The sequence below is a fragment of the Gasterosteus aculeatus genome, chromosome X (assembly GCF_964276395.1).
Source record: "Gasterosteus aculeatus chromosome X, fGasAcu3.hap1.1, whole genome shotgun sequence".
Classification (NCBI taxonomy): Eukaryota; Metazoa; Chordata; class Actinopteri; order Perciformes; family Gasterosteidae; genus Gasterosteus; species Gasterosteus aculeatus.
Genome location: NC_135698.1, coordinates 21554431 through 21578180, shown reverse-complemented (window position 1 = coordinate 21578180; position 23750 = coordinate 21554431). Strand labels below are relative to the sequence as shown.

Below are 23750 nucleotides of genomic sequence, written 5' to 3'. Positions count from 1 at the left end.
CGAACTTTCTCTGATAAATGAGAGGGCAGAAACGTTTTTTATCTTTATGTAATGTATGTTTTTTTTAGGCAATGGTTGTCAGGGCATTAGGTATGTTTTTTATCATTCTAAAAAGTCAAACAACATATAAAGGTTAATTTCTCTGAGGTACCTCACACTACAATATGTGTCTGGCCCAGTGTACTCGGATACTGCTGAATGAGCCAGCTCACCACAATCATAGATGAAATATAACAGCATCAGCTCGTGTAATATACAAATGTAGGTGTGGCATTAAACAGGCTGACCCTAACCCTGTAACAACTTCATGTTAATTGTTATTTTGGCAACACGGCACTTATTATCAATAGATTTGATGTTACGGTAAATAGAAGCATATTAAACAGCAAATAGCTGCATCCAAAAACTATTTTTTCAGTACTTTTGCACTGTGCACTAACTCAAGGATGTGACGCCAAAAAGTGGGACCTGGCAGGCGAAGAAAACAGGATGTGTCTGATACGAATGTGGGGGTGCAGATAACCTGAGGTTGTGCTCAAATTTGAAAATGTTGTTTTTTATTGACTGAATAGTGGGAGATTTTAAACCCTTTTTAAAAATATACCTGATTGTTATGGCCAACAGCTTCTCGCCGATAGTGCAGTATAGTAGAAGGACTGACTGTTAGTCAGCAGTAAATGCGTGCTCTTGAGATTTGAAACTTCATTTGGGTTAACTTAATTTAAGTTATTTCATTCTTAATGCTTAATAGTATTGCCCTGCTGAGGATTACTTCACTTGTGGTGACGATGTGTGAAGAACTACTTGTCCTCCACTAATCCTACAGTACTCACAAGCACTTCACCCACTTGTTGTATTCCAAGGGTGGTTTGTTGGCAAACGAGCTACATCCAGACAGAACTCTTCCTTCATGTCATTTGTCAGACTTCAGTGCAGCTGAAGCACTTCAGATTTCCATTTTCCATGTATAAGAAGTAGTTTTGTAGGATTTAGCACATTGAGTGTTTCATTCAATGAGTAGTAGTGTTACCTTTTTATCTCACCTGAGCCTGGCCGAAACGGCCAACAACAACAACAACACAGGACAGCGATTCAGAAATAATCTCTCTTAATCCTCCTCCTGTCTGCTCTCTGCTTTTCAATTCTTACCGGCCCAGGGTGCTTTAGGAGGAGACGGGTGATTGCCTCATTGGATAGATTAGCTGCTGTGTAGAGGAAGTTTGCCACCTAATGGTGAACATTACATTACAAGCACTACAATTTTATTTCATACTCTCTCTCACTTAGTTCATATGTATCCTCTTATTTATTGTTAAATGTAAAATGGGAATTTTCTTGGTCCATATTCTGGTGCATGTGTATTACTTACAATTAACTACTTTTTGAAATACCCTTACAATTCGTTTAGATGATCTATTTGTATTGAATATATATATATATATAAATATATATATATATATATATAATTAGATATTAAATACTGTATTGAATTGACAATTTATACATGTTTCTCTCATCTGTTTTCCTCTTCAGGTCCAGTACCCCCCACATTTGAGGCTTGAATCGTGTTCAACCTTGTTGCACTACAGTCAGTTGCTGTAGCCTGTAGCTTCATGGAGGGGTTTCCTGTCCACTGACTCAGCACGCTGCCTCACTGGACCAGCAGCCATGTCTGCCTGCAGCACCTTCACCGAGCATGTGTGGAAACCAGGCGAGTGCAAGAACTGCTTTAAACCCAAGAGTTTGCACTGCCTGGCGCAGGGCAGTGGAGGGAGGCCTCCAGCCGAGCAGAGGTCACCAACAATTCCACAGCAGAATCCAACCCCCGCTGGAGCCAGAGCCAACACTAATCTTACCATCAGCTCCCAGAGGGCTGGCAGTGGGTCTGCCCGCTCAGGACACTTCCGTCCACCAGTGGCTAAGAAGCCAACAATAGCCGTTAAACCCACCATGATGCTGCCCTGCTCGTCTGCAGGACTGGATTCAGATGGCAACCTGCAGCAACCAACAAATGTTTTAGAGCTGGGCAAAACGTCAGCCTTCACGGTCTGGAACCGCAATGGACTGAACTGTAAGGGGCCTGGTGGGCCCAGTAACAACAACGAAGGAGAACATGGCACCAAGGAGATTGAAGGTTATGGACTCCTTAGCCCAAGGACCCCCAGTGGAAATAACAACAGTGGACTTACAGATGTCCTAAAAGAAATCGCTGGGTTAGGCCCTGGCCCCAGCAGCCCACCGCTTTCCGGTTCCAAGGACTTGTTTTGGGGAAGAATCAATAGTTCATACCGCCGGTCGTTGGAAAGAGGCCTTCCAGCGTCAAGCTGCCTGGCCATGGGAAGCATCTGCGGTGGTGGCGGCCCTGCTCCAAAGCGGGTGTTGCTTAGTGATAGCTCTGAGGTCATCAGCACAGAAGGTGGTCGCTTTTGCTACCCCGACTTTTCCAGTGAAAGTGAAGATGATGATGAGGAAGATGAGGACGACGAAGAGACTGAAAGGGAGGACGATGAACACGAAAGCTGGGACGAAAGTGATGAGGAGTTACTAGCCATGGAGATCCGTATGCGAGGCCAACCGCGATTTTCCAATTTCCGTGCTGCCACAATGTCTCCGGTGCGCTTTGCTGCGGGAAAAAAGTGGAATACTGTGCCGCTTCGCAACCGCTCACTACAGCGGATCTGTGCAGTGGACTACGACGATAGCTATGATGAGATCTTGAACGGATACCCGTCAGTAGACTCGAATGGAGCCCTTCTTCCGTATGGGCCCCATGACATGCAAGGCAGTGGTTTCCTATCAAATTCGGAGTCTACCATGTCTCCGGAGTCGTCGTCATCGCGACCGGAGGATTCTCAAACAACTTTGAGCAGTGGGAGCAGTGCCCCCTTCACCCTTCCAAATGGCTTGCAATCTCCCACATCATCTAAGGGACCTGTGTTCTGCGCTGCTCCACCGAAGAAGGAGCCCGTCCACAGAGCACCGAGTCCACTTAAGGCGTCTGAAACACACAAGGCTGTCCTGGCCATTCGGTTGGAAGATCAGGACGGCAGAGAAGGCATGCCGATGCCCCTTGCCCTTCCTGGTCAACCCGTCACCATCAGTTTTAGCCCCACAGAGGAGCAGGCTAAACCGTACCGTATAGTGAATTTAGAAAAATCCCAGATCTGCAAGCCTTACACTGTCGTGGACGTATCGGCATCTATGGCCAACAAAGATGAACAGACTCTCGACTCTACTCCAAAACCCCGAAACTTGTCGAAGCCTTCCAGCCCCTCATCGTTTTGTAGCACACCTTTAGGTCACCTCCTGTCTCCAGGCTCCCCTCTCGCTCCTTCTTCTCTTGTGCTGCCAACATCACCCACATCTGTAGCAATGCCAGGTAGCTCCCGCAAGAAATCAGGGAACATACGCTACCAAGAAGTGTGGACATCAAGCACAAGTCCTCGCCAAAAGATACCTAGAGTGGACTTGGAGGTTGGCAGCAATCCTTGCCCCTCTGTCCCAACTCAACGCTGCAGCCACAAGTCAGCTCCAACTTCTCCAATCTCTGGGCTGTCTTCATCTCGAACTGTACCTGTGAAATCTTCCAACTTATCTGGGATCAAGTTCAACAGTTTCAATAATGCAGGCATGCCTCCGTTTCCCATTATAATTCGAGATGAACCAGCCTATGCCCGCAGTTCCAAGAATGCTGTTAAGGTACCTATTGTTATCAATCCAAATGCATATGATAATTTAGCTGTTTACAAGAGCTTCTTGGGACTCAGTGGGGAACTGCCTCAGCCAAAAGGGGGAGGTAGTCGGGTCACAAGCCATACTTACGAAGAGATTGGGTCCTCTGAGAGTGTCCAGTCCTCATCGACAGAGAAAACAATCTCTGGTAAAGGCACATCGGAGAAAGTCTCTTTTGAAGACACAAAGGCTCCCCCTGAGGCAGTGTTCAGGGCACCAAATCTTAAAACCACTACAGACTTGAACACTGTGATGAACTCCATAGTTGGAGCGCTGTCTCCGACTACATCAGCGAATCACCCTGCCATTACTGCAAACCCACCTAAAACCAGCCCCACCGCCAACGACGTTGCACACACTTGCAAGACAAGTGAGGACGTTCTTTGCAGTAAAGATGGCAATAAAGAATTTGCCATGTCCTCTGGGACAGTGGCCAGCCATAGGGAGGAGGCCAGTGCTGTGCTTTTACAAATTGTTGCCTCCATTCAGCCTCCGCAGTCTCCTCCGGAGTCGCCCTTGATACAACCCAATAACGACAGTTCCGAGGAGCTTTACGCCCTCCCACCCGATGCCATGAAGGAAAACCTTGCCCGGCCCAAGTCTCTCTTTTTCACAGCTGATGGCTGTCTTTCCAAACCCAAGAAGGACCCGCCCTCCAAAGTGTTGTCCAAATCCCAGAGTGCCTCTGCTGCTGTCCCACCCTCCAGCCCCCGGTCACAGCCGAATGCCCCCTTCCCCCCTCCTAGATCTACATCTTCCCCGTACCACGCTTCAAACATCCTCCAGAGACATTTTGGCAACTGGACCAAGAGTTCTGCCTCCAGTTCTCCTGTACGACCAATTGAAGGTGAGGCGAGTCCAGTTGGAGAGGGGAAACGTATTTTGACAGAAAGCGCCAAACCCAAACGCTGGATCTCCTTTAAGAGCTTCTTCCGTCGGCGGAGAGATGAGGATGAGCAGAGGGAGAGGGTGGAGAGGGAGAAGGACAAGGGCAAGCTTGTTGGTCTTGACGGAACAGTCATTCACATGCTTCCACCACCACCTGTCCAACAGCATCATTGGTTCGCGGAGGCCAAAGCAGAGGACCCCACACAGAAGCCGACCATCATCTTTACGTACAAACCAGAAAGTGGAAGCAGCCCTGGTGACGGAGAAGGAGAACTAAGAGTGGAGGAGTGCAGAGATGCTCTGCTGACACCAAATGAGAGCAAAGAATCCGGCACCCTGAGCCCTGGACGAACATCCCCTCTCATCAGCAAGGATTTCAGGTATTTATCCAGCCTTGTCCACGCTTTCTATCTCCCTTCTGATGCCTCTGTATTGGCAGGTACTCTGTGACCAGAGTGAAGCTTTGTGACAGCAGCAATTCCAAGTTAGTCGGTAATCTGTAATATGCTACACATGGATGGGGTTTCAGATACTCAACACGCCCAGATAATCCCAAACCCAGAAATAACAAGATATATGTATATACTTATCTTTTGTAATTAGTGAGGATTTATTGGGATAGTTTCACATTTAATATGTTTCTCTAAGGCCTATAGTAGAATTCCACACATGCTCTTCCCTCATCACCTCTCTGATTTAATAAGCTATTTCACATCCAATGCCTGCATGGCTTTACCCTCATGCATTCCCTTCAAAGCATTCATGGCACCCAGCTGATAATGATGATGCTCAACCTTTGCCAGCCGCTCCTCCAAAGTGCCCCAAAGTGCCTCTCGCGATCTTACAGATCGCTCATCACAGATTCCAGAGGTGTTTGATCTTAATTTGACATGTGTCTGCCCGCCCACTTCCAGTGCCAATTGCATGGACCGTAACGGCTTACGTGGTCTCCTCCTTAATGCCGTCTATTACCTGAACAGCAGGCTCTGTGCTCGGCGGTTCCCTCCTCCCAATGGGACCTCACGGCGCGTTACTAGTCATCCATCAGCAGTCGGATTGCCTTATAGTCACTGATTTAGATATTCCCTTCAGCTCCTAACATTACATCAAAGCCATCAATTGTTTGAAAGGGTTTTCTAGCTGTTATTTCGTTTATTTTCGGTATGTGTTGTGGTGTGAATGCGTGGTGGTGTGTATGGAGTGTGGCGATGGGTGAGGCCCAACCGGTCGGTGAGGGGGTGAGTGTGGCGATGGGTGAGGCTCAACCGGTTGTCTGGTGAGTGTGGGGACGGGTGAGGGGGTGAGTGTGGGGACGGGTGAGGGGGTGAGTGTGGCGATGGATGAGGCCCAACCGGTTGGTCTGGTGAGTGTGGGGACGGGTGAGGTCCAGCCGGTCGGTCGGGGGGGGGTGAAGGAGTGAGTGTGGGGGTTAGTGAGGGGACGGGTGAAGCCAAGCTGGTCGGTCGGGGGGTGAGGGGGTGAGTGAGTGAGGGAGTGAGTGTGGGGGTGAGTGAGGGGACGGGTGAAGCCAAGCTGGTCGGTCGGGTGGGTGAGTGAGTGAGGGAGTGAGTGTGGGGGTGAGTGAGGGGACGGGTGAAGCCAAGCTGGTCGGTCGGGGGGGTGAGTGAGTGAGGGAGTGAGTGTGGGGGTGAGTGAGGGGACGGGTGAAGCCAAGCGGGTTGGTCGGGGGGTGAGGGAGTGAGTGTGGGGGTTAGTGAGGGGACGGGTGAAGCCAAGCTGGTCGGTCGGGGGGTGAGGGAGTGAGTGTGGGGGTGAGTGGGGGGTTGAATGTAGCCCAGCGGGCGGGTCTCGTGTGTGACTGAGTGAAAGAGGGGATGGGGGTCCAACAGGAAGGTGAAGGAGCTCGGGGGGCGCTCGTTGGTGGGGTTGGTGTTCGAGGTGGAATCTCCGATAGCGAGGAGGGGGGTGGGTTTTAAGGTCCCCCAACTGAAGAGGAAGACGAGGGCCAGCAGGGGAGGCTCTCAGGCAAAGAGGGGGGAGGGGGGAGAGTCAGTCCTCTTCGGTGTGGGGCTCTGCCACCAGCATCTTCTCGGGTGGGACGGTCACCAGCAGGTACGGGATGGGGCAGATGAAGGAGTTCCTGCTGGCCACCAAGAACGAGAGAGGAGTGAGGGTGGAGGACTATTTCTCCGACATGGAGAAGTTCGCTCGCTCGGCATGGCAGCACAAAGAAGGGGGCTGAAGAGTACACCCAGCAGGAGGTCTTCCGACTGAGCAAGCTCCTCCTAAAGATCACCAAGGAAGGAGGAAGCACCGCCCAGCTAAGGAGGATCCTGAGCGGGGGGCCCACTGACAGAAGGAGATGCTGGAGGAGACCAGATCGACTTTGATTATATATACTAAATTGATTATTCTATATATATTTTAGATTACATACCTGCCATATTGTCGTCTTATTGACATTGTTTTATGTAAAATAAAGATCTCTCACATGCACACAGAAATTAATTTGCAGCCACCGGTCGACTTGGCAGTGTAGTATTTGCTGTATTCTTGCATTGTTAGTCTTTGACCTGCTGTTGGGCTCACCCTCCTGCATAGTCTGTAATGGTCCCAGATAAAGATGCCACAGATGTTGGGTCCTTGTTTTAGCACAATATTTACAAGCGTACCGTCTGACATCAGATTTGTGCGTGATTGGATTAATTAATGAAGTAGACTAGATTCAAATAAGCAACTGCTGTCTTATTTTAAATTTCGGTCATCCGCACCACCTTTGGGCCGTATTTTCAGTGTTCCCCACCCATCGGAATACAAATGTATGACGCAAACTGTTGAATGTTCTAAAAGCCAACAAAAGAAAATGACCTTTAGTCACAGCAAAGCCTGTGCTGTTGGAGTGGACTACTCTAAACTCAAACATCACAGTACTTCCTCACTGGGTCACGGCACATTCCCATTCAGGTTGTGAACTGAAGCCAGGCGCTGTGCAGCTTTTGGACTTTGGTGTATTGTGGGCCATGTAATTGCTGAGTGTCATTGAGCTCCCAATATGTTTCACCAAATGCTTCCCACAGCCTCTACTGGGTAGAAGTAGCACATTCGTCAAACTTCACACAGTTTAGCTCATGGTCAACTTGTTCAGACGTTCTACTCCCCTGATCCGTCCTGATCCACTGTCGGCTCTTTGTTGTTGCTGCCATGTGTCTATTATCCGTATCATCGTATGGGTTTTCCATTGTACTGGCCATCACTGTCTCCATTTGGTGTCATGTCTGCTCCATGCCACGTTTCTGTCCTGTGAGCTCTTGAATATTTCTCTCCTCCAGACCTTGTCGCCATTCTTTCTCCGTCGCAGCTTCACAGCTTTTTCCCTGCGCCTAAAGCTTCAGCACTCATCTAGTTCCTGTCTGTCTCTACTCCTACTTTCTAACAAGGGGTACAAGAACCAAGAATGAACTTATTTTTAATGTGGGATGCCTAGGTAATGACATGCTAAAACTGCGTATATGATGGAGTACTGCATGTATTGAAGAGAATTTTTACAATTAGTTTTAGTTGCTGCTGTATTCTAAACCACACATTCACATGCTGTCTGGCCACTCTGACAGTATTCGTAGGGTCACTTTAAGCAGACTGGATTTAATATGTCACACTTTAAATCAACTTTGGCCCAGTGTGCCCTATTTTCTTTAACACCTGTTTACAGCCTCCACTATGAACTTGTTAATGATTGACTCATTTGATCACCTGACGTGTTGTATGTCACATGTCAGGTAGAGTGAGGTTTTGAGGTGCTCCATGAATAGCAACTAGGTAAAGCTCGCCCTCGGTGTGTGATGGCGTGACCAACTCAAAGGCAGCAGGAGGAACATTCTGTGGCAGCTAGTCTGATTGTTTTAACTGCAGTCCCTCCAGTTTCAAAGAAGGTTGTTGTTCTCTTTGTGCATCAAGTACTGGAGCTTTAAAGTCATTTGGAGAAAAAATCATTTGTGCAGCCAAAGCTGTTTCTATACTGAGCTTTATAGTAGCTATTTTTAGCCCCGCATGCTTGTATTTGCACTCCTTTCCCGACAAATTGTAATATTGCATCTCTCCATGTTAAAAGAAATTGCCTTTTGGTGCAAGAAAAGGTCTTCAAGTTTGACTTGTCTCTGGGGGAACAGACCAGCAGGTCACCCGGGTCATTGTACAGACCTTTTCTGTGGACGAGCAGCTGAAGAGTTAACAGTGTGTGTGTGTGTGTGTGTGTGTGTGTGTGTGTGTGTGTGTGTGTGTGTGTGTGTGTGTGTGTGTGTGTGTGTGTGTGTGTGTGTGTGTGTGTGTGTGTGTGTGTGTGTGACTAGAAGCCATTTTATTATCTTACTGTGGGCGTGCTCTGCAGCTCTAACACACACTACCTTAGGCAGGTAAAGCGCATTGAAAGAGGGACACGAGGAAAGAACACACGCAGGAAAATACTTTTGGACTCTTCACAACTCGCCCTCTTTAGAATGTGAATCGCCCTCAGCTTGCAGATGGGAAGCTGTGTGAGCCAGTACAGTGGGTAAGAGTCTTTTCTCTTTGTCTGTGACCACCTCGGCCATTTCTAGTGCTTCCAAGTTGTTTTGAGCCCACGTAGGGAGTGTTGTGGATCACAGAGCAGCAGAGGTTTGTGAAGCTTTGCGCCGTCTGAACAAGTCAGGTCCTGACATTGAGACGTGTAGCAGCCATAAAGGTATTTATTCTTTCGAGGACCTCTGGAGGTGTGTGTGCACACCGGATGTTTTGTTCAAACAGCATTAGGTTCTGGGAATGGTCTTCTTCAGGAGGTCTTGTAGCCTGTAATCCATCCATTGTTTGGTTATCTGTAGGATTTGGATTACTTGTTCCCATGTGTACGGTTGGTCCGGTTACTTAAAACCAGAGCCGTGTTCTGACGACTCTTCTTGTAGACAATACAAGCAAGAATCACCTTACTATTCTGCATCCATTATAGAACACTTTATTACACTAGATGCTGGTTTATTTATCACTTTGAATCATTCTCTACGCCTCCGTCTTATCACAGTTTACTTACTCTCCGTTTTGTAGTCAGATCACAACATTATGTGCGTCTTTATATCAACTCTTCTGTTAGCAAGTGCAAAGGTGTGGCAACTCTGAGGCTATTGGTGGCCCCTCTGTAGAGGAGACGCAGTGAACATGTCAGATCTGTTCCTCACACAGAGAAGGCACATGGCCGTCTGGGTTCTTCTTTGAGTGATACTTTTTCGATCACGTTAAAGTAAAATACAGCTTCAGCTTCATGTGAAACAGTTGTCACCAAAATGGCAATTCAAAAGCATTTTCACAGAAAGACTGTTTTTCAGATTAGCTTCTGTGGTTTTTGGAAGGACGTGATGATATTAGAGCCGAGCTTAACCGTGGAATTTAACACTCTGTATTTCAAGTCTGACCGTGCCAGCTTCCGTTTCAGCACGTCGATACACTCGACAACCAGCTTGTGGGCGATGAAGCTTTTTCTTTTGTTCCTATTTGTGCACAGCGCCCTTATTAAAAGAGTGTGCTTCAGGCTGATCTTTACTTTTGTCATCATATAACACATTAGTCATATGAACAACAGGCAAAGGCCCCGCCCATCACAACGCCTGCAGCTATCGATCCAGCGTCACCCAACATCAGTAAACAACAAGACATCTGAAGGTTGGAGCAGCCGGCAGGGACGGACCCTCGGCGGGTGCTGTGTGTGGTCCAATCGGGTGGTTCAGAATGTCAGCCGGCCTGCGGGGGCCACGGCCCAGGTGGCTGAACTGTTCTCAGATCAGAGGGCAGCAACCAGGTTTCTTATTTACTGTGATCAGAATGATCCCAGATGGCTGTCGATGAAACGCTGGTATTTTTGGTGCAGCTGCAGTCGGTCTTCATTCAAGTTATATATGCTGAAATGAAACATAAAGGCAGGCCTTGTGTTTTAGAATACCAAACTCCTTACTGCTCACATGGATTTTTTGGTTCACATCAACGCCACTGCAATTTAAACCCATTAGTCGTCAGACTGGGAGGTTCAGTTTTATTTATTTTTGTATTCTGTGTTCCAGCTTCAGAGTGCGTCAATACAAGACAACTCAAAGACTGCTAAGCGTCTCGTTTTAGTTTGATCACGAGGTGTGATGATTAGGTGACAATCTGCTACAGGAGATGAAATTCATCTCCCCTCATGAAACACCTCGGATCAGATACCAGATACCCGCTTGTTCTTACCCCCCTTTATTTCCCCACACTAATATTGGATAGTTATATATATAATATTCTATATTGGAGCTCGCTATGGTCTCCCTGTTCTTTCATGACTTGTTTTTTTTCACGCAGAATTAAACACCAACAGAAAAACAACTAGATTTACGAACCAATGGACAAAATGAAACGATGGAAATTTGATCAGACTTTCCTCTCTCTGTCATCTGCAGCCGGGTACCAGTCGGTGCAACCAGCGCCAGGGATCAGGTGCCGCCCAGTGCCGCCTCCCCTCCCGCCAAAGTGAATCTTGCCCTGCTGCTCGGAGAGGAGGAGGGAGCCCACGCCAGTGTGGTCTGCGCCTCAGCCAGCGAGGGCAGCGCCAGCCTCGGAGAGTCGGAGGAGGACGGGAGTCACTCCCATCGCTCCCCGTCTCCCGCCTCCAGCCACTGCAGCGCCACGTACACCAACCTGGGTAAGAAGGAAGGTTTCACCAATCCTTACCCTTAACCAAAATAAGGTTTGAATGAAAATGAATCTTACCTCAGAATCATCAACACCTCGTTCAACACCTCGTTCAACACCTCGTTCAACAAGTCGTAATTTATTCCTTGTTAAACATCTGTTCTACGTTCTAACTTTTGACACATCGTATGATGTTAATGCAGTTGTGGGGCGACTGTGGGTGAGTGGGGAGCAGGTCGTCCTCCAATCAGAGGGTTGTCGGTTCCATCCCAGGCTCTGCTGACCCGCATGTCCATGTGTCCTTGGGCAAGACACTTAACCCAACATGGCTCCTGTAGCTGTGACTACAGTGTGTGGATGTTAGTGACTGATGGGCAGGTGTCACTGTGTGTGGTTTCCTGTCATCAGGGTGTGAATGGGTGAATGATGTCATCAGGGTGTGAATGGGTGAATGATGTCATCAGGGTGTGAATGGGTGAATGATGTCATCAGGGTGTGAATGGGTGAATGATGTCATCGGGGTGTGAATGGGTGAATGATGTCATGTAGTGTTAAAGCGCTTTGATTGGTCAGAAGACTAGAAAAACGCTGTACGAGTACAGTCCATTTACCATTTGTAACTTACTGAATTTCTCCTCTTTGTGGGGCTGCTTGTGTCCTGGCTCGGCCCGGATCAATGCCCCCAGGGGCATGTGGGGGCGTACAAACAATCCTGTTTCCATCTAGAAACAGCTTTTTGGCTTATTAACTCTGCGTGCGGCTCGACTGCCCACAGAGCGGCTATTAGCATCATTAGCTTTTACCCTCATATCTCCGACTATTACCATGTCTTTGTTCTCTTAATATTCCTATTCTGACATATAAACGTTCACGTCCACTTTGAAAAAGGCTTCATCACCTCTTCAGCATCAATTCTTTCCGTCTGTACTGTAGTGCACATATCTAATATTTAATAAAACAAAGACAGACAAGTTGTGTAATTGGACGTGTTACTACGTCCTTGCTTGTGGCGGATGTTGAATTTATCAAATATATGAGTTTTGTTTACATATAAAACGTCAAAATCAATAAATAAACAACAAATAATTTAACAATAAAGTCCCGAATTGATTTGTGTTCTCCACAGCATACTGTCTCAATGCTTGTGGTATTCTACACGGACACCAAACTGATGGCTTCAAACAGCCTTTGAGCTTTTAGAGAATAGTGTTATGAGTGGTTAAAAATAACCACCTGGGAAAGAGGAGGCAATGTGCAGATATTTTCTTTTTGAAAGCAAAAAATCCAAATGTCGAGCCTTTCTTTTTTTCTTTATTCCTGAAGTGTCTCTGCAGCTCACAACAACAGACATCGCCATAGAAACAAATCTATATTCAATAAACCACGATGCCCAAATGCCACTCAAACACTCAAGTACCACGATGACAAGGTTCCTCCTTTGGGGGCCGGGGGGCGTTTCATCGCTGGCTGTGTGGGCGATGGATGGGTCCTCCCTCCCCCTCTCTCTCTCTCTCACACATCTTGGTGGAGGACTGGCGTCACTCGGTGTCTCTCTAACCCGTGTGTGGCACTGGGTGGGCAGCGGGGGGCTCCGCACTCACTCTCAGGGCTGAAAGCAGAGAGCAACGTTTCACTCTGCGCAGCTGCTGCACCGCGTCCACCCAAAAACTTTGCGTCATTAGTGGATCTGAGGTAGGCTTGTTCTTCCTCCTCCTCGCTCGGTATTTGTCTTTTTGACCCCCCAGTCCCTCCTTGGTGTCTCTGCTCGTGTGCCTCCTATTCACCTCTTTTCCTTTGTCTTCTTTCTCTTTTATCACGTCTTTGTTGCTCCCCGTGTTCCTCTTTATTCTACCCACTTCCTCCATCAGCCGCGGCAACAAGTTCCTTCAACAAACGCTGGTGACTGCTGCTCGCTGGAATTCAAATTGATTGATGTATTTTTAATACGATTTTATTTACATTTTAGACGTCGGTACATTTTTATATCACTTTGAGGATGTGACTAAATGGTTGATTGTTTTGTACCACAAATCATGAATCCGGCCTCTGAACCTCACGTGGAGGAAATGGAAAAAGGGTTGTTTTAGAAACTTGAGGTTTAATTGCTTTAATCTGGCACAGATTTTGGAGGGATTGAGATCTCCAACGTTTATCTCCTTTAGATGGTCACAGGACAGATTTTAGTCAAACAGCAGCGGTTTTAAATCAATTTGGGTTTTTACTTTCACCAAGTTGTTTGTTGTGAGGTCACGTGATCCATATGAGGTTCAGTCCATCATGACGTAGAACTACGTCATTAGGAATTAGCTATTCCTAATTGGACTAATTTTACAAGTTAGTCTGTATACTGAAGTTAAATCACGGCCTTGTTGCTGCAATGGAAGATCTATACAATTGGACCACGGAGACTGTTGCTTTCTGGGTTGGATTACTGCAGATTGGTGGAGGAACTATGTGCCCCCCCCCCCCCCCGTTGCAGGGAGGATTACGAAGACTCATTTAACTTCATCCTGGCAGCGCTGTTTTAGGGCCTCATTTGCTTTCTTAAGATGATGGCAGCGTGATGCACACGTGAGGACTCGTATCATTCGACAGAAATTGACCAGTAGCACTTTGTTAACGCAGCAGCTTTCAGCGTGAGGGGGGGGGCATTTAGCAGAAGATGTGGCTCAGTCGTCCTCAAACACCAGGCGGCCTCTCTTCTGTGCAGGTGGTCGGTGACCTCGTGCACCCTTTCAAAAGCTAAAGCTCGGGCTGGCTCGTTCCCCTCGTGCATCAGATACTTGTCTTCGACCCATCTGCCTCTATGGTCTTAGAGGATTCCAATCAACCCCCTCCCCCGATTCCCTTCCACCAGAATCCCAGAAAAACCAGGTCAGTGACGTGCTCTCCACGAGGCCTCTTTAAGCCTCGCTGCGGGTCGGGCAGCTGGATGGTTGCTGGGTACGACTCGTCTCCAGCTGTCCCGCTCTCCGGCTCGAATCCTCCTCGGGGGGCCATCGGTGCCCTCAGGTGCCGCAGTGCACAACCTCGTGTCAGCCCCTCGGGGGGGGTTTGGCACGGTGAGCGGCAGGACATTCGACAACATGTAAAAACGCGATCTGCAATGAAGTGCAGCTTTAGAATAAATGCAGTGGAGTAAAAAGATACAAGATAACAGTCAGAAATGCCCTGGATTTGAAATAGTAAACTGCCTCTTGCCCCCAAATTGTATTTCAATGTCGTATTCCACATTCTTCTCTTCGCAGTACACACTTTTTGTCTTTCTTTCCCTGCAGGTCAATCCAGAGCCAACATGATCCCACTGAAACAGCCAAGGAACATCAAATCCTCCAACGACACCTTGGCCTCCATGGACCTGGATGGCTTCTCTGAGCAGCCTGCCCCGAAGGCCACGCCCCCACCACTACCCAAGAAGGCCGTGCCCCGCTCCAGTACCGAACCCAACCTGGCGGGCAAAGAGTCGCTCCTGAGACTTCGCGCAGAGGCGAAACCCGGGGGCACCAACCTGAGCGTCGCCAACCCCATCTACGACTTGGACTCCACCTGGGAGACGGCGAGCCAGGATTCCTCTCTCAGCTCCGAGCCTCAGTGGGCCCGCGGGCACGAGAGCGGCGACTCGTTGGAGAGACCCACGGCCGCCACGCCCACCGACAGGGGCCGCCCGAGCTACAGCACGTCCTCGCTGGTCGCGCAGCTGTCTGCTGGAACCGGCGCTGAGAGGAGGGCCTACCCGAGCACAGAGTCCCTGGCTGGAAGGGGCCGGACAGCGGGCCGAGGCGCTGCTGCCGCCGGAGGCCCCAAACCCCAGAGGGCCGCTCTGTACAGGGGGTTAGACAGCTGGGACGAGGTGGTGGGGAAGATCCGCGAGCTGCACACCGACACGCTGCGGAAACTTGCCACCAAGTGCGAGGACCGCTTCATGGCCGGTCAGAAGGACCACTTGGGATTCGGCACAGACAGCTGGTCCCACTTCAGGCTGACCACCGGGAAACCCTGCTGTGAGGCGGGGGACGCCGTGTACTACACCGCCTCCTACGCCAAGGACCCGCTGGTCAACTACGCCATCAAGGTGAGGTGTCTGACTTCAAGAATCCCTTGAATTTGTGTCCCTGGGGCGACGGTGGTGCATGGAGAGGACACCGCAGGGTTGTCCTGGCCGCTCCATGTCCCATGTCCAAGTGTCCCTGACCAAGACAGCCAGCCTTTACGGCAGCACACTGCTCCCACTGTGCAGGACGGGTTAAATGCAGAGAACAATTCCCTGTATGTGTAAAACAATACTAATGCTCTAAAGCAGTGATTCCCAAAGCGTGGGCCGCGAAGGTACTGCAGGTGGGCCGCGAGAGGTCATTTACAATAAATAAATTAAAAGGTTTTAATTTTCAATTTTGAAAAGTTTGAAATGAATATAAAAATATGTATGATGCGGCACGTTAGTTATGTGAAACATTAATTGATGAAGCACAAACAATTTAAACGAACAGATTGGTTAATGGGTTGATCCATACTGGTTGTACACGGCGCTCAAGGCGCTCTGCCAAACATGACAAAGCTCGTCTACGACGGCGAGATGCTGAGCGGCGCTGAGCGGCAGCGCGTGAGATATGGAGCTGCTTTCAGGGCGCGTCGGAGAAACAAAGCTGTCGTTCTCGCCGAGCACTTCATGAGATTAAAGAGCGAGAGACGGCGCCCTTTTCTCTACAGTAGCTGAACCATCTTAACGGGGAAATAAGTTATTCTAAAAGCAGCCGGAGATTTAAGGCGTGGATGGCGAGGGGGGCGGCGGGAGCGGACGCACCTTAAAGCATCCATCGGACCCTGAAAGCACCGTCTCCACCGTTTGTGCAAATCCAGAGGGAGGCGGTGCGCTTTAAAGCTACTTAGTATCTCTGGAATGTCACAATCAATGGATATGTCTGTTAACCTGGCGCTTTATGTAACAAATAGCAGTACTGCTTTATAGATATGGTTGAAAAATCTATCTGCTCCTCTCTGCTCCTCTCTGCTCCTCTCTGCTCCTCTCTGCTCCTATCTGCTTCTATCTGCTCCTCTGCTCCTCTCTGCTCCTCTGCTCCTCTCTGCTCCTCTCTGCTCCTCTGCTCCTCTGCTCCTCTCTGCTCCTCTCTGCTCCTCTCTGCTCCTCTCTGCTTCTATCTGCTTCTATCTGCTTCTATCTGCTCCTCTGCTCCTCTCTGCTCCTCTCTGCTCCTCTCTGCTTCTCTCTGCTACTCTCTGCTTCTATCTGCTCCTCTGCTCCTCTGCTTCTATCTGCTCCTCTCTGCTCCTCTCTGCTCCTCTCTGCTCCTCTCTGCTCCTATCTGCTTCTATCTGCTCCTCTGCTCCTCTCTGCTCCTCTGCTCCTCTCTGCTCCTCTCTGCTCCTCTGCTCCTCTCTGCTCCTCTGCTCCTCTCTGCTCCTCTCTGCTTCTATCTGCTTCTATCTGCTTCTATCTGCTCCTCTGCTCCTCTCTGCTCCTCTCTGCTCCTCTCTGCTTCTATCTGCTCCTCTGCTTCTATCTGCTCCTCTGCTCCTCTGCTTCTATCTGCTCCTCTCTGCTCCTCTGCTCCTCTCTGCTCCTCTCTGCTCCTCTCTGCTTCTCTCTGCTTCTCTCTGCTCCTCTCTGCTTCTATCTGCTCCTCTGCTCCTCTGCTTCTATCTGCTCCTCTCTGCTCCTCTGCTCCTCTCTGCTCCTCTCTGCTCCTCTCTGCTTCTCTCTGCTTCTATCTGCTCCTCTCTGCTCCTCTCTGCTCCTCTCTGCTTCTCTCTGCTTCTATCTGCTCCTCTCTGCTCCTCTGCTCCTCTCTGCTCCTCTCTGCTCCTCTCTGCTTCTATCTGCTCCTCTCTGCTTCTCTCTGCTTCTCTCTGCTTCTATCTGCTTCTATCTGCTCCTCTGCTTCTATCTGCTCCTCTCTGCTCCTCTGCTCCTCTCTGCTCCTCTCTGCTTCTCTCTGCTTCTCTCTGCTTCTATCTGCTCCTCTCTGCTCCTCTCTGCTCCTCTCTGCTTCTCTCTGCTTCTATCTGCTCCTATCTGCTCCTCTCTGCTCCTCTCTGCTTCTATCTGCTCCTCTCTGCTCCTCTCTGCTTCTATCTGCTCCTCTGCTCCTCTGCTCCTCTCTGCTCCTCTCTGCTCCTCTCTGCTTCTATCTGCTCCTCTCTGCTCCTCTGCTCCTCTCTGCTTCTATCTGCTCCTCTGCTCCTCTGCTCCTCTCTGCTCCTCTCTGCTCCTCTCTGCTTCTATCTGCTCCTCTCTGCTCCTCTGCTCCTCTCTGCTTCTATCTGCTCCTCTGCTCCTCTCTGCTTCTATCTGCTCCTCTCTGCTTCTCTCTGCTTCTATCTGCTCCTCTGCTCCTCTGCTCCTCTCTGCTCCTCTCTGCTCCTCTCTGCTTCTATCTGCTCCTCTCTGCTTCTATCTGCTCCTCTCTGCTCCTCTCTGCTTCTATCTGCTCCTCTCTGCTCCTCTCTGCTTCTATCTGCTCCTCTCTGCTCCTCTCTGCTTCTATCTGCTCCTCTCTGCTTCTATCTGCTCCTCTCTGCTCCTCTCTGCTTCTATCTGCTCCTCTGCTCCTCTCTGCTTCTATCTGCTCCTCTGCTCCTCTCTGCTCCTCTCTGCTTCTATCTGCTCCTCTGCTCCTCTCTGCTTCTATCTGCTCCTCTCTGCTCCTCTCTGCTTCTATCTGCTTCTATCTGCTTCTATCTGCTCCTCTGCTCCTCTCTGCTCCTCTCTGCTCCTCTCTGCTTCTATCTGCTCCTCTCTGCTTCTATCTGCTCCTCTCTGCTCCTCTGCTTCTATCTGCTCCTCTGCTCCTCTCTGCTTCTCTCTGCTTCTATCTGCTCCTATCTGCTCCTATCTGCTCCTCTCTGCTTCTATCTGCTCCTCTCTGCTCCTCTCTGCTCCTCTCTGCTCCTCTCTGCTCCTCTCTGCTCCTCTCTGCTTCTATCTGCTTCTATCTGCTTCTATCTGCTCCTCTGCTCCTCTGCTCCTCTCTGCTCCTCTCTGCTTCTCTCTGCTTCTATCTGCTCCTCTCTGCTTCTATCTGCTCCTCTCTGCTCCTCTGCTTCTATCTGCTCCTCTGCTCCTCTCTGCTTCTATCTGCTTCTATCTGCTCCTCTCTGCTTCTATCTGCTCCTCTGCTCCTCTCTGCTCCTCTCTGCTTCTCTCTGCTTCTCTCTGCTTCTATCTGCTCCTCTCTGCTCCTCTCTGCTCCTCTCTGCTCCTCTCTGCTTCTCTCTGCTTCTATCTGCTTCTATCTGCTTCTATCTGCTCCTCTGCTCCTCTGCTCCTCTCTGCTCCTCTCTGCTTCTATCTGCTCCTCTCTGCTCCTCTGCTTCTATCTGCTCCTCTGCTCCTCTCTGCTTCTATCTGCTTCTATCTGCTCCTCTCTGCTTCTATCTGCTCCTCTGCTCCTCTCTGCTCCTCATACGGGTCATTAACAGAAATGTTCTCAGAGAAAACGTCTCTGAGGTCTTTGGTGTGTTCGCTGCTCAAACGGATAATGGTGGTTCGGTGTTACTGTTCCAGTGTTAATCTTGGCAGCTATTTTTGATTTAGTCTTTCGACGAAAATGCATTTTCATTTCAGTCACATTTTAGTGCTTAGTTTTCGTCACATTTAATAGCCATATTGTAGCAGTTCTATCAAAAGGATCCACCTGTCACGGGTGCGCGCCTCTATGTTGCTTAGTAACGAGCGTACGGTGGCCGAGACGGTTTAACGTCTTCTCACGATGTGGCGCGTGAACTACAGTTAGAAATGCGTGAGGCTTCAGAACCTGCAATGAGTTTATTACGTTAGACGCGTTTGTAACGGAGCGTCTCATCCAGCGAGGAAACGCTGCCTGCCGTCGCCAGAGAACAGAGCAGAAAGGTCCGACGGTCTTTAAACGCGTCTTCATGTTTCTGTGAAGCAGCGCGGCTTCAGCCCGCTAACAGGCAGCTAACCCGAGACAGCTGAGCTAAACTGAGCTAAACTAACGAAGCCGCGTTCAAAGTCACCGAAGCGTAAAATAGTCGTCGCGGTCCGTAGTCGGTGCACAAGAAGCACCGCTGGGTTCGTGGATGACGTCATCATGACGCGTTAATATCCGCCGTTAAACTACAATAAACAATAGATAAAGAATTACAGCTGCCACGTGGCCAGTGAGACTCGTTACTCGCCACAGCCGGATTCTACCCGGGTGCTGCGGTCCAGTCCTGCTAGAAGTACGTTTCCTTTTAAGTGCTACTAACATTGAAATGAAAAAGAGTATCAACATTTTCGTCTCGTTAACGAAAGTTGGAATAGATTTAGTCATCGTTTTTATTTTCAAAGATCCGCTTTGGTCACGTCTGAACACTGCTGTTGATTTCATCAAAATCTGCAGCGATCTCTGGACAGTTTGGAGCTTCAACCATGAGTTTTCATCTTTTAGAAGTTGGTGTCATTGTTCTTCTGGTCTATTCAAACCCCGAAACATTTCAATTCTTTTTACAATAAAACATAACTGAGAGCAGCCCCACAACATGTCTCCCCTATCCAGCCAACTTAGGGTTGGACCTGGTGAGACGCGTGGCTCATTGGTGCCTCTTTAATGGCTAGTGTACCCCATTGAGCTCCATAGCGTCCATTGTCTTTTCACAATGAAAACTGAAAGAACTCTTCTCTGTCACGTCTCCAGATCTGTCGCAGCAAAGTGAAGGAGACCCAGCAGCAGTTCTTTCACAGCCTGGCAGTGAGGCAGAGCCTGTCCGTGCACTTCAACATTCAGCAGGACTGTGGACACTTCCTGGCCGACGTGCCCGCGCGCCTGCTGCCCTGGGAGGAGGACGGCGGCGAGCAGGACCATGTAGATGGGCTAAAGGAGAACGATATCAAGACTGTAACCGAGGAGACGGACTCCCCAGCGCCGAGCAGCAAATCGGATGAAACCCCGTCGGCCGGTCACATGAACGCTGTTGGCCGCTTGAGGAGCCGAGTGGTGGTCATCACCCGCGAGGTGCCCTTCCAGACGGTGGCGGACTTTGTCAGGGACGGCGTGGCGCGACACACTCACAACCCGGAGCTGTACGAGCGGCAGGTCTGTCTGCTGCTGCTGCAGCTGTGCTCGGGCCTGGAGCACATGAAGCCGTACCACGTGACCCACTGTGACCTGCGGCTGGAGAACCTGCTGCTGGTCCACTGCCAACCTGGCAACCCGTGGAACCTGGACGTCCTCGAGCCCAACAACAACAGCAGCAACGTCGGCGGCGGTTCCGGTGCGACCTCGGTCACCGCCGCCACCTGCCCGGCCCGCCTCATCATCAGTAACTTCTCACAAGCCAAACAGAAGAGCAGTCTGATGGCGGCCGACCCCGGGACGCCGCGCGACCAGTCGCGCCTGGCGCCCGAGATTGTCACGGCGACGCAATACCGCAAGTGCGACGAGTTCCAGACGGGCATCCTCATCTACGAGATGCTGCACCGGCCCAACCCCTTCGAGGAGACGCCGGAGCTGAAGGAGCGGGAGTACACGTGGGCGGACCTGCCGGCGCTGCCCGTCCGCTCGCTCTACTCTCAGGGCCTGCAGCAGCTCGCCAGGCTGCTGCTCACCGTCAACCCCTCCGAGCGCATCCGCATGTCTGAGGGCCGCGCCTGCCTGCAGTGCCTGCTCTGGGGCCCCCGGGAGGACCTGTTCCAGGCGCTGGGCTGCATGTCGGGGGCCGCGACCAGCCAGCGCGAGGCCACCCTCCAGAACTGGCTGGACCTGAAGCGGACGCTGATGATGATCAAGTTCGCCGAGCGCTCGCTGGACGCGGCCTGCGGCGTGAGCCTGGAGGACTGGCTGTGCTGCCAGTACCTGGCGTTTGCCACCACGGACACTCTGAGCCGGGTGGTGCACATCCTGCAGCAGCCGCAGCCACAGCCGGCCTCACAGAGCCAGAACCAGAACCAGCCAGCCCACGCAGGACCGAGCAAAACTCAAACACACGGCCTCCACCTGACTGAGTCACAGCCGCTGTGAGTTTCTGTTACTATGGAAACGGATCGCTCCCTCTGATGGAAGCTAATCGGGAGCTTTGTTGTTGCAGCCTCATTGTTCACTTCATCGCTTCTTTAAATGTTGAAGAGATTTAACAATTTAACATGTTACGTTATTCGAGCCACAGTTTAATGGAAAATAATTTCTTTTCTTTTTCTCTTTTTGTGTCAAAATTTTAGTGCGAACTTTGATACCCTCACAGTAGTTTAACCACAGCTGCATCAAAAGTTTGGACACTCAATGAGAAAGCGTCCAAACGTTTGACAGCAACTGAATTCATTCAAAAGATGAAGATGAAGGGAGGTCATTTATAATGAAGCATTGGGGAGAAACTATCCACATGTGATATAATCGAATCCGAGTGAGACATACAAATATGTTTGACCACTGTTACTAAAGATCTGCCACAACGTTTACACTTCAGTGGAGTTTATTACAAAATGCTCACATGAACTAGATGACAGCTGAGACTTTGTGAAATGAGATTTGAAAGTTCAAAAGCCCTCAAGTTGACCCTTGAAAGCTGCTGTTTTACAGCATCCTTTCTTTTCTTTCGGCTTTCCGTTTCCAGATGTTTTAGACGCTTTGAAGTGGAGCTGGGCCACATCTGCCCTGCATGCTGCGTTCTGGAGGGAGTATGTGCAATGAATGCCGCTTGTTTTATTAAAGGACTTCTTTACCGTTAGTTTTGTGGCACATAAACGGATTCTCATCGGCTCAGTGGAACTTGCAGGGACCGCATAGAGGGTCTTGGTCCATCTCGTTGGGTTTCGAGGGTGACGTTTGCACATTGGGCGCCCGGGGGAGCAGCAGAAGCCCAGAGGACGTTTGTTGGAGTTTGTTTTTCGCAGCGTGTGGAATGTAAAAGTTTGCCGTGAACTGAAAAGCGACAGTCGGAGCCGGTCTTGTCTGGAACCCATCTTCCAACTGAACCACTTAGTCCCACAGGTGAAAGCCCTCGGCCAATAGGAGTCCTCCATGCGATCGGCCCGTAGCGCTCAGCCCGCTTCCTGGGACGCCGTAACACACGCCTGAAGGCGTGGCAGCGCTCTGTTTACTTCAGGCGCCTTCCTGCCAACTCAGAATTCCCAAGTGCACGTCCTATTGGCTGGTTGCAGCTCAGCTTGTCACTGGGGGGGGGGGGGGGGTACTGTGATCCCTTTTGCTGCAGACGTACAGTACGAGTCTGAGCGGTTGCTGCATTGAAGGCCGTGTGTGCGGAGTGTGTGTGTCCTCCACCTACAGATTCAAGCCTTTTTAAATAGTTTATGTAGTACGAACACGTATAACCCTCCTATTTTAACCCACACGCTATTTTGTCGAGTACAGAGCACCTCTTTCTGTCTAAATATCATGAATCCATTGTGAAGAGCTTTACTGGGCGTTCTTAGACGTCACTTGTGTCGGGGGGAAGGAAAAGGGGGTTCAGGGGGGCTGTGGAGTAGTTAACACCGTCCTAAACAAAGGACACATGAAAAAGATCTTATTCTGCAAGCAGCTCGCGGTCCGATTTCATGTACAGAACCACGTGCAGTATTTTTACACCTTGTTCTCTGTCGAGGAGATGAACCACTTAGAAGGAAGACGTGTGAACGCACCATTAAAGCCAGCGCGCTCGCTCGCCCTCTCTCCCTCCCTCTCTCTCTCTCTTGCCCCCTCCCTCTCCCCCCCCCCCCCCCCCCCTCTCTCTCGCTCTGCATCGATTGCCACTGAACAGAAGAAACCAGAAGCTCTCTGAGGCTTTTCTATTAATATGTGTACAGTTTGTCTCGCGGCTTGACGCCATTTATTGTTGATCAAGTTATCCAACAGTAACAGAACAATAAATATATGTTTTTATATAAAACTGTTGTGCCATTGTGTTATTGCTGCTGTGCTGTGGCTATAGTCCATGTCCCTAATTACTGTCATGCAGACTGTTTGGCTCTCGATGGAGACGCTTCCCCGGTACGTGTGACGGATGTCTCCATGTGTGGACATACCTCATGGATGATTTCATGCAAAGCAGAAAATTCTTCTTATTGGAATCTTTCCTCGTACATAATATGGTGCGCTTGATTTAACCCCCCAGTAGAGACCGGCTTAGTTTATAGTGACTGGACTGATTTATAGCATTTTAGTCCTTTTATGGTCTTTTCACTGCTATTCAAGGACTTGCGTAGATGATAAATAGTTTAGACATTTGCTTCCAGTCTTTTGAGACTGAGCGATGGATGGATGCTACGGATTTCAGCTAAAAGCGAAATGTCACCAGATAATGAGCATTTAATTACTTAGTGACTTTTCTAAAACTGGAAAGATTAATCTTCTCTGAGGAGTTTTTGAGGAGGATTTTTGTATGTTTCTGTTCTCAAAGCCCAACATTTCTTCCCTGCAGACTGTTGACCAGTAAAACTAAACTCTGTGTCTGTACGTACACCTGGAACATGTTATTGACCTTTTATCTGTTTAATACAAAGCTCAGTGGCTTAAAATGACATCCAGCATCAC

General features: G+C 49.6%; 1 protein-coding gene across 3 annotated transcripts in view; it reads left to right on the top strand.

Annotated features, from left to right (window-relative positions):
- peak1 (pseudopodium-enriched atypical kinase 1) overlaps window positions 1-23106 on the top strand; it is a 63336-nt gene extending 40230 nt beyond the window's left edge. For all 3 annotated transcript variants that reach the window (XM_040163798.2, XM_078082951.1, XM_078082952.1), the window contains 4 exons: window positions 1534-5000; window positions 11031-11272; window positions 14541-15334; window positions 19920-23106. In XM_040163798.2, coding sequence (XP_040019732.2) covers window positions 1669-5000; window positions 11031-11272; window positions 14541-15334; window positions 19920-21242 — 5691 coding nt within the window. In that variant the 5' untranslated portion in view covers window positions 1534-1668 and the 3' untranslated portion in view covers window positions 21243-23106. The remainder of the gene's footprint in view (window positions 1-1533; window positions 5001-11030; window positions 11273-14540; window positions 15335-19919) is intronic.
- The last annotated feature ends 644 nt before the right edge of the window (window positions 23107-23750 follow it).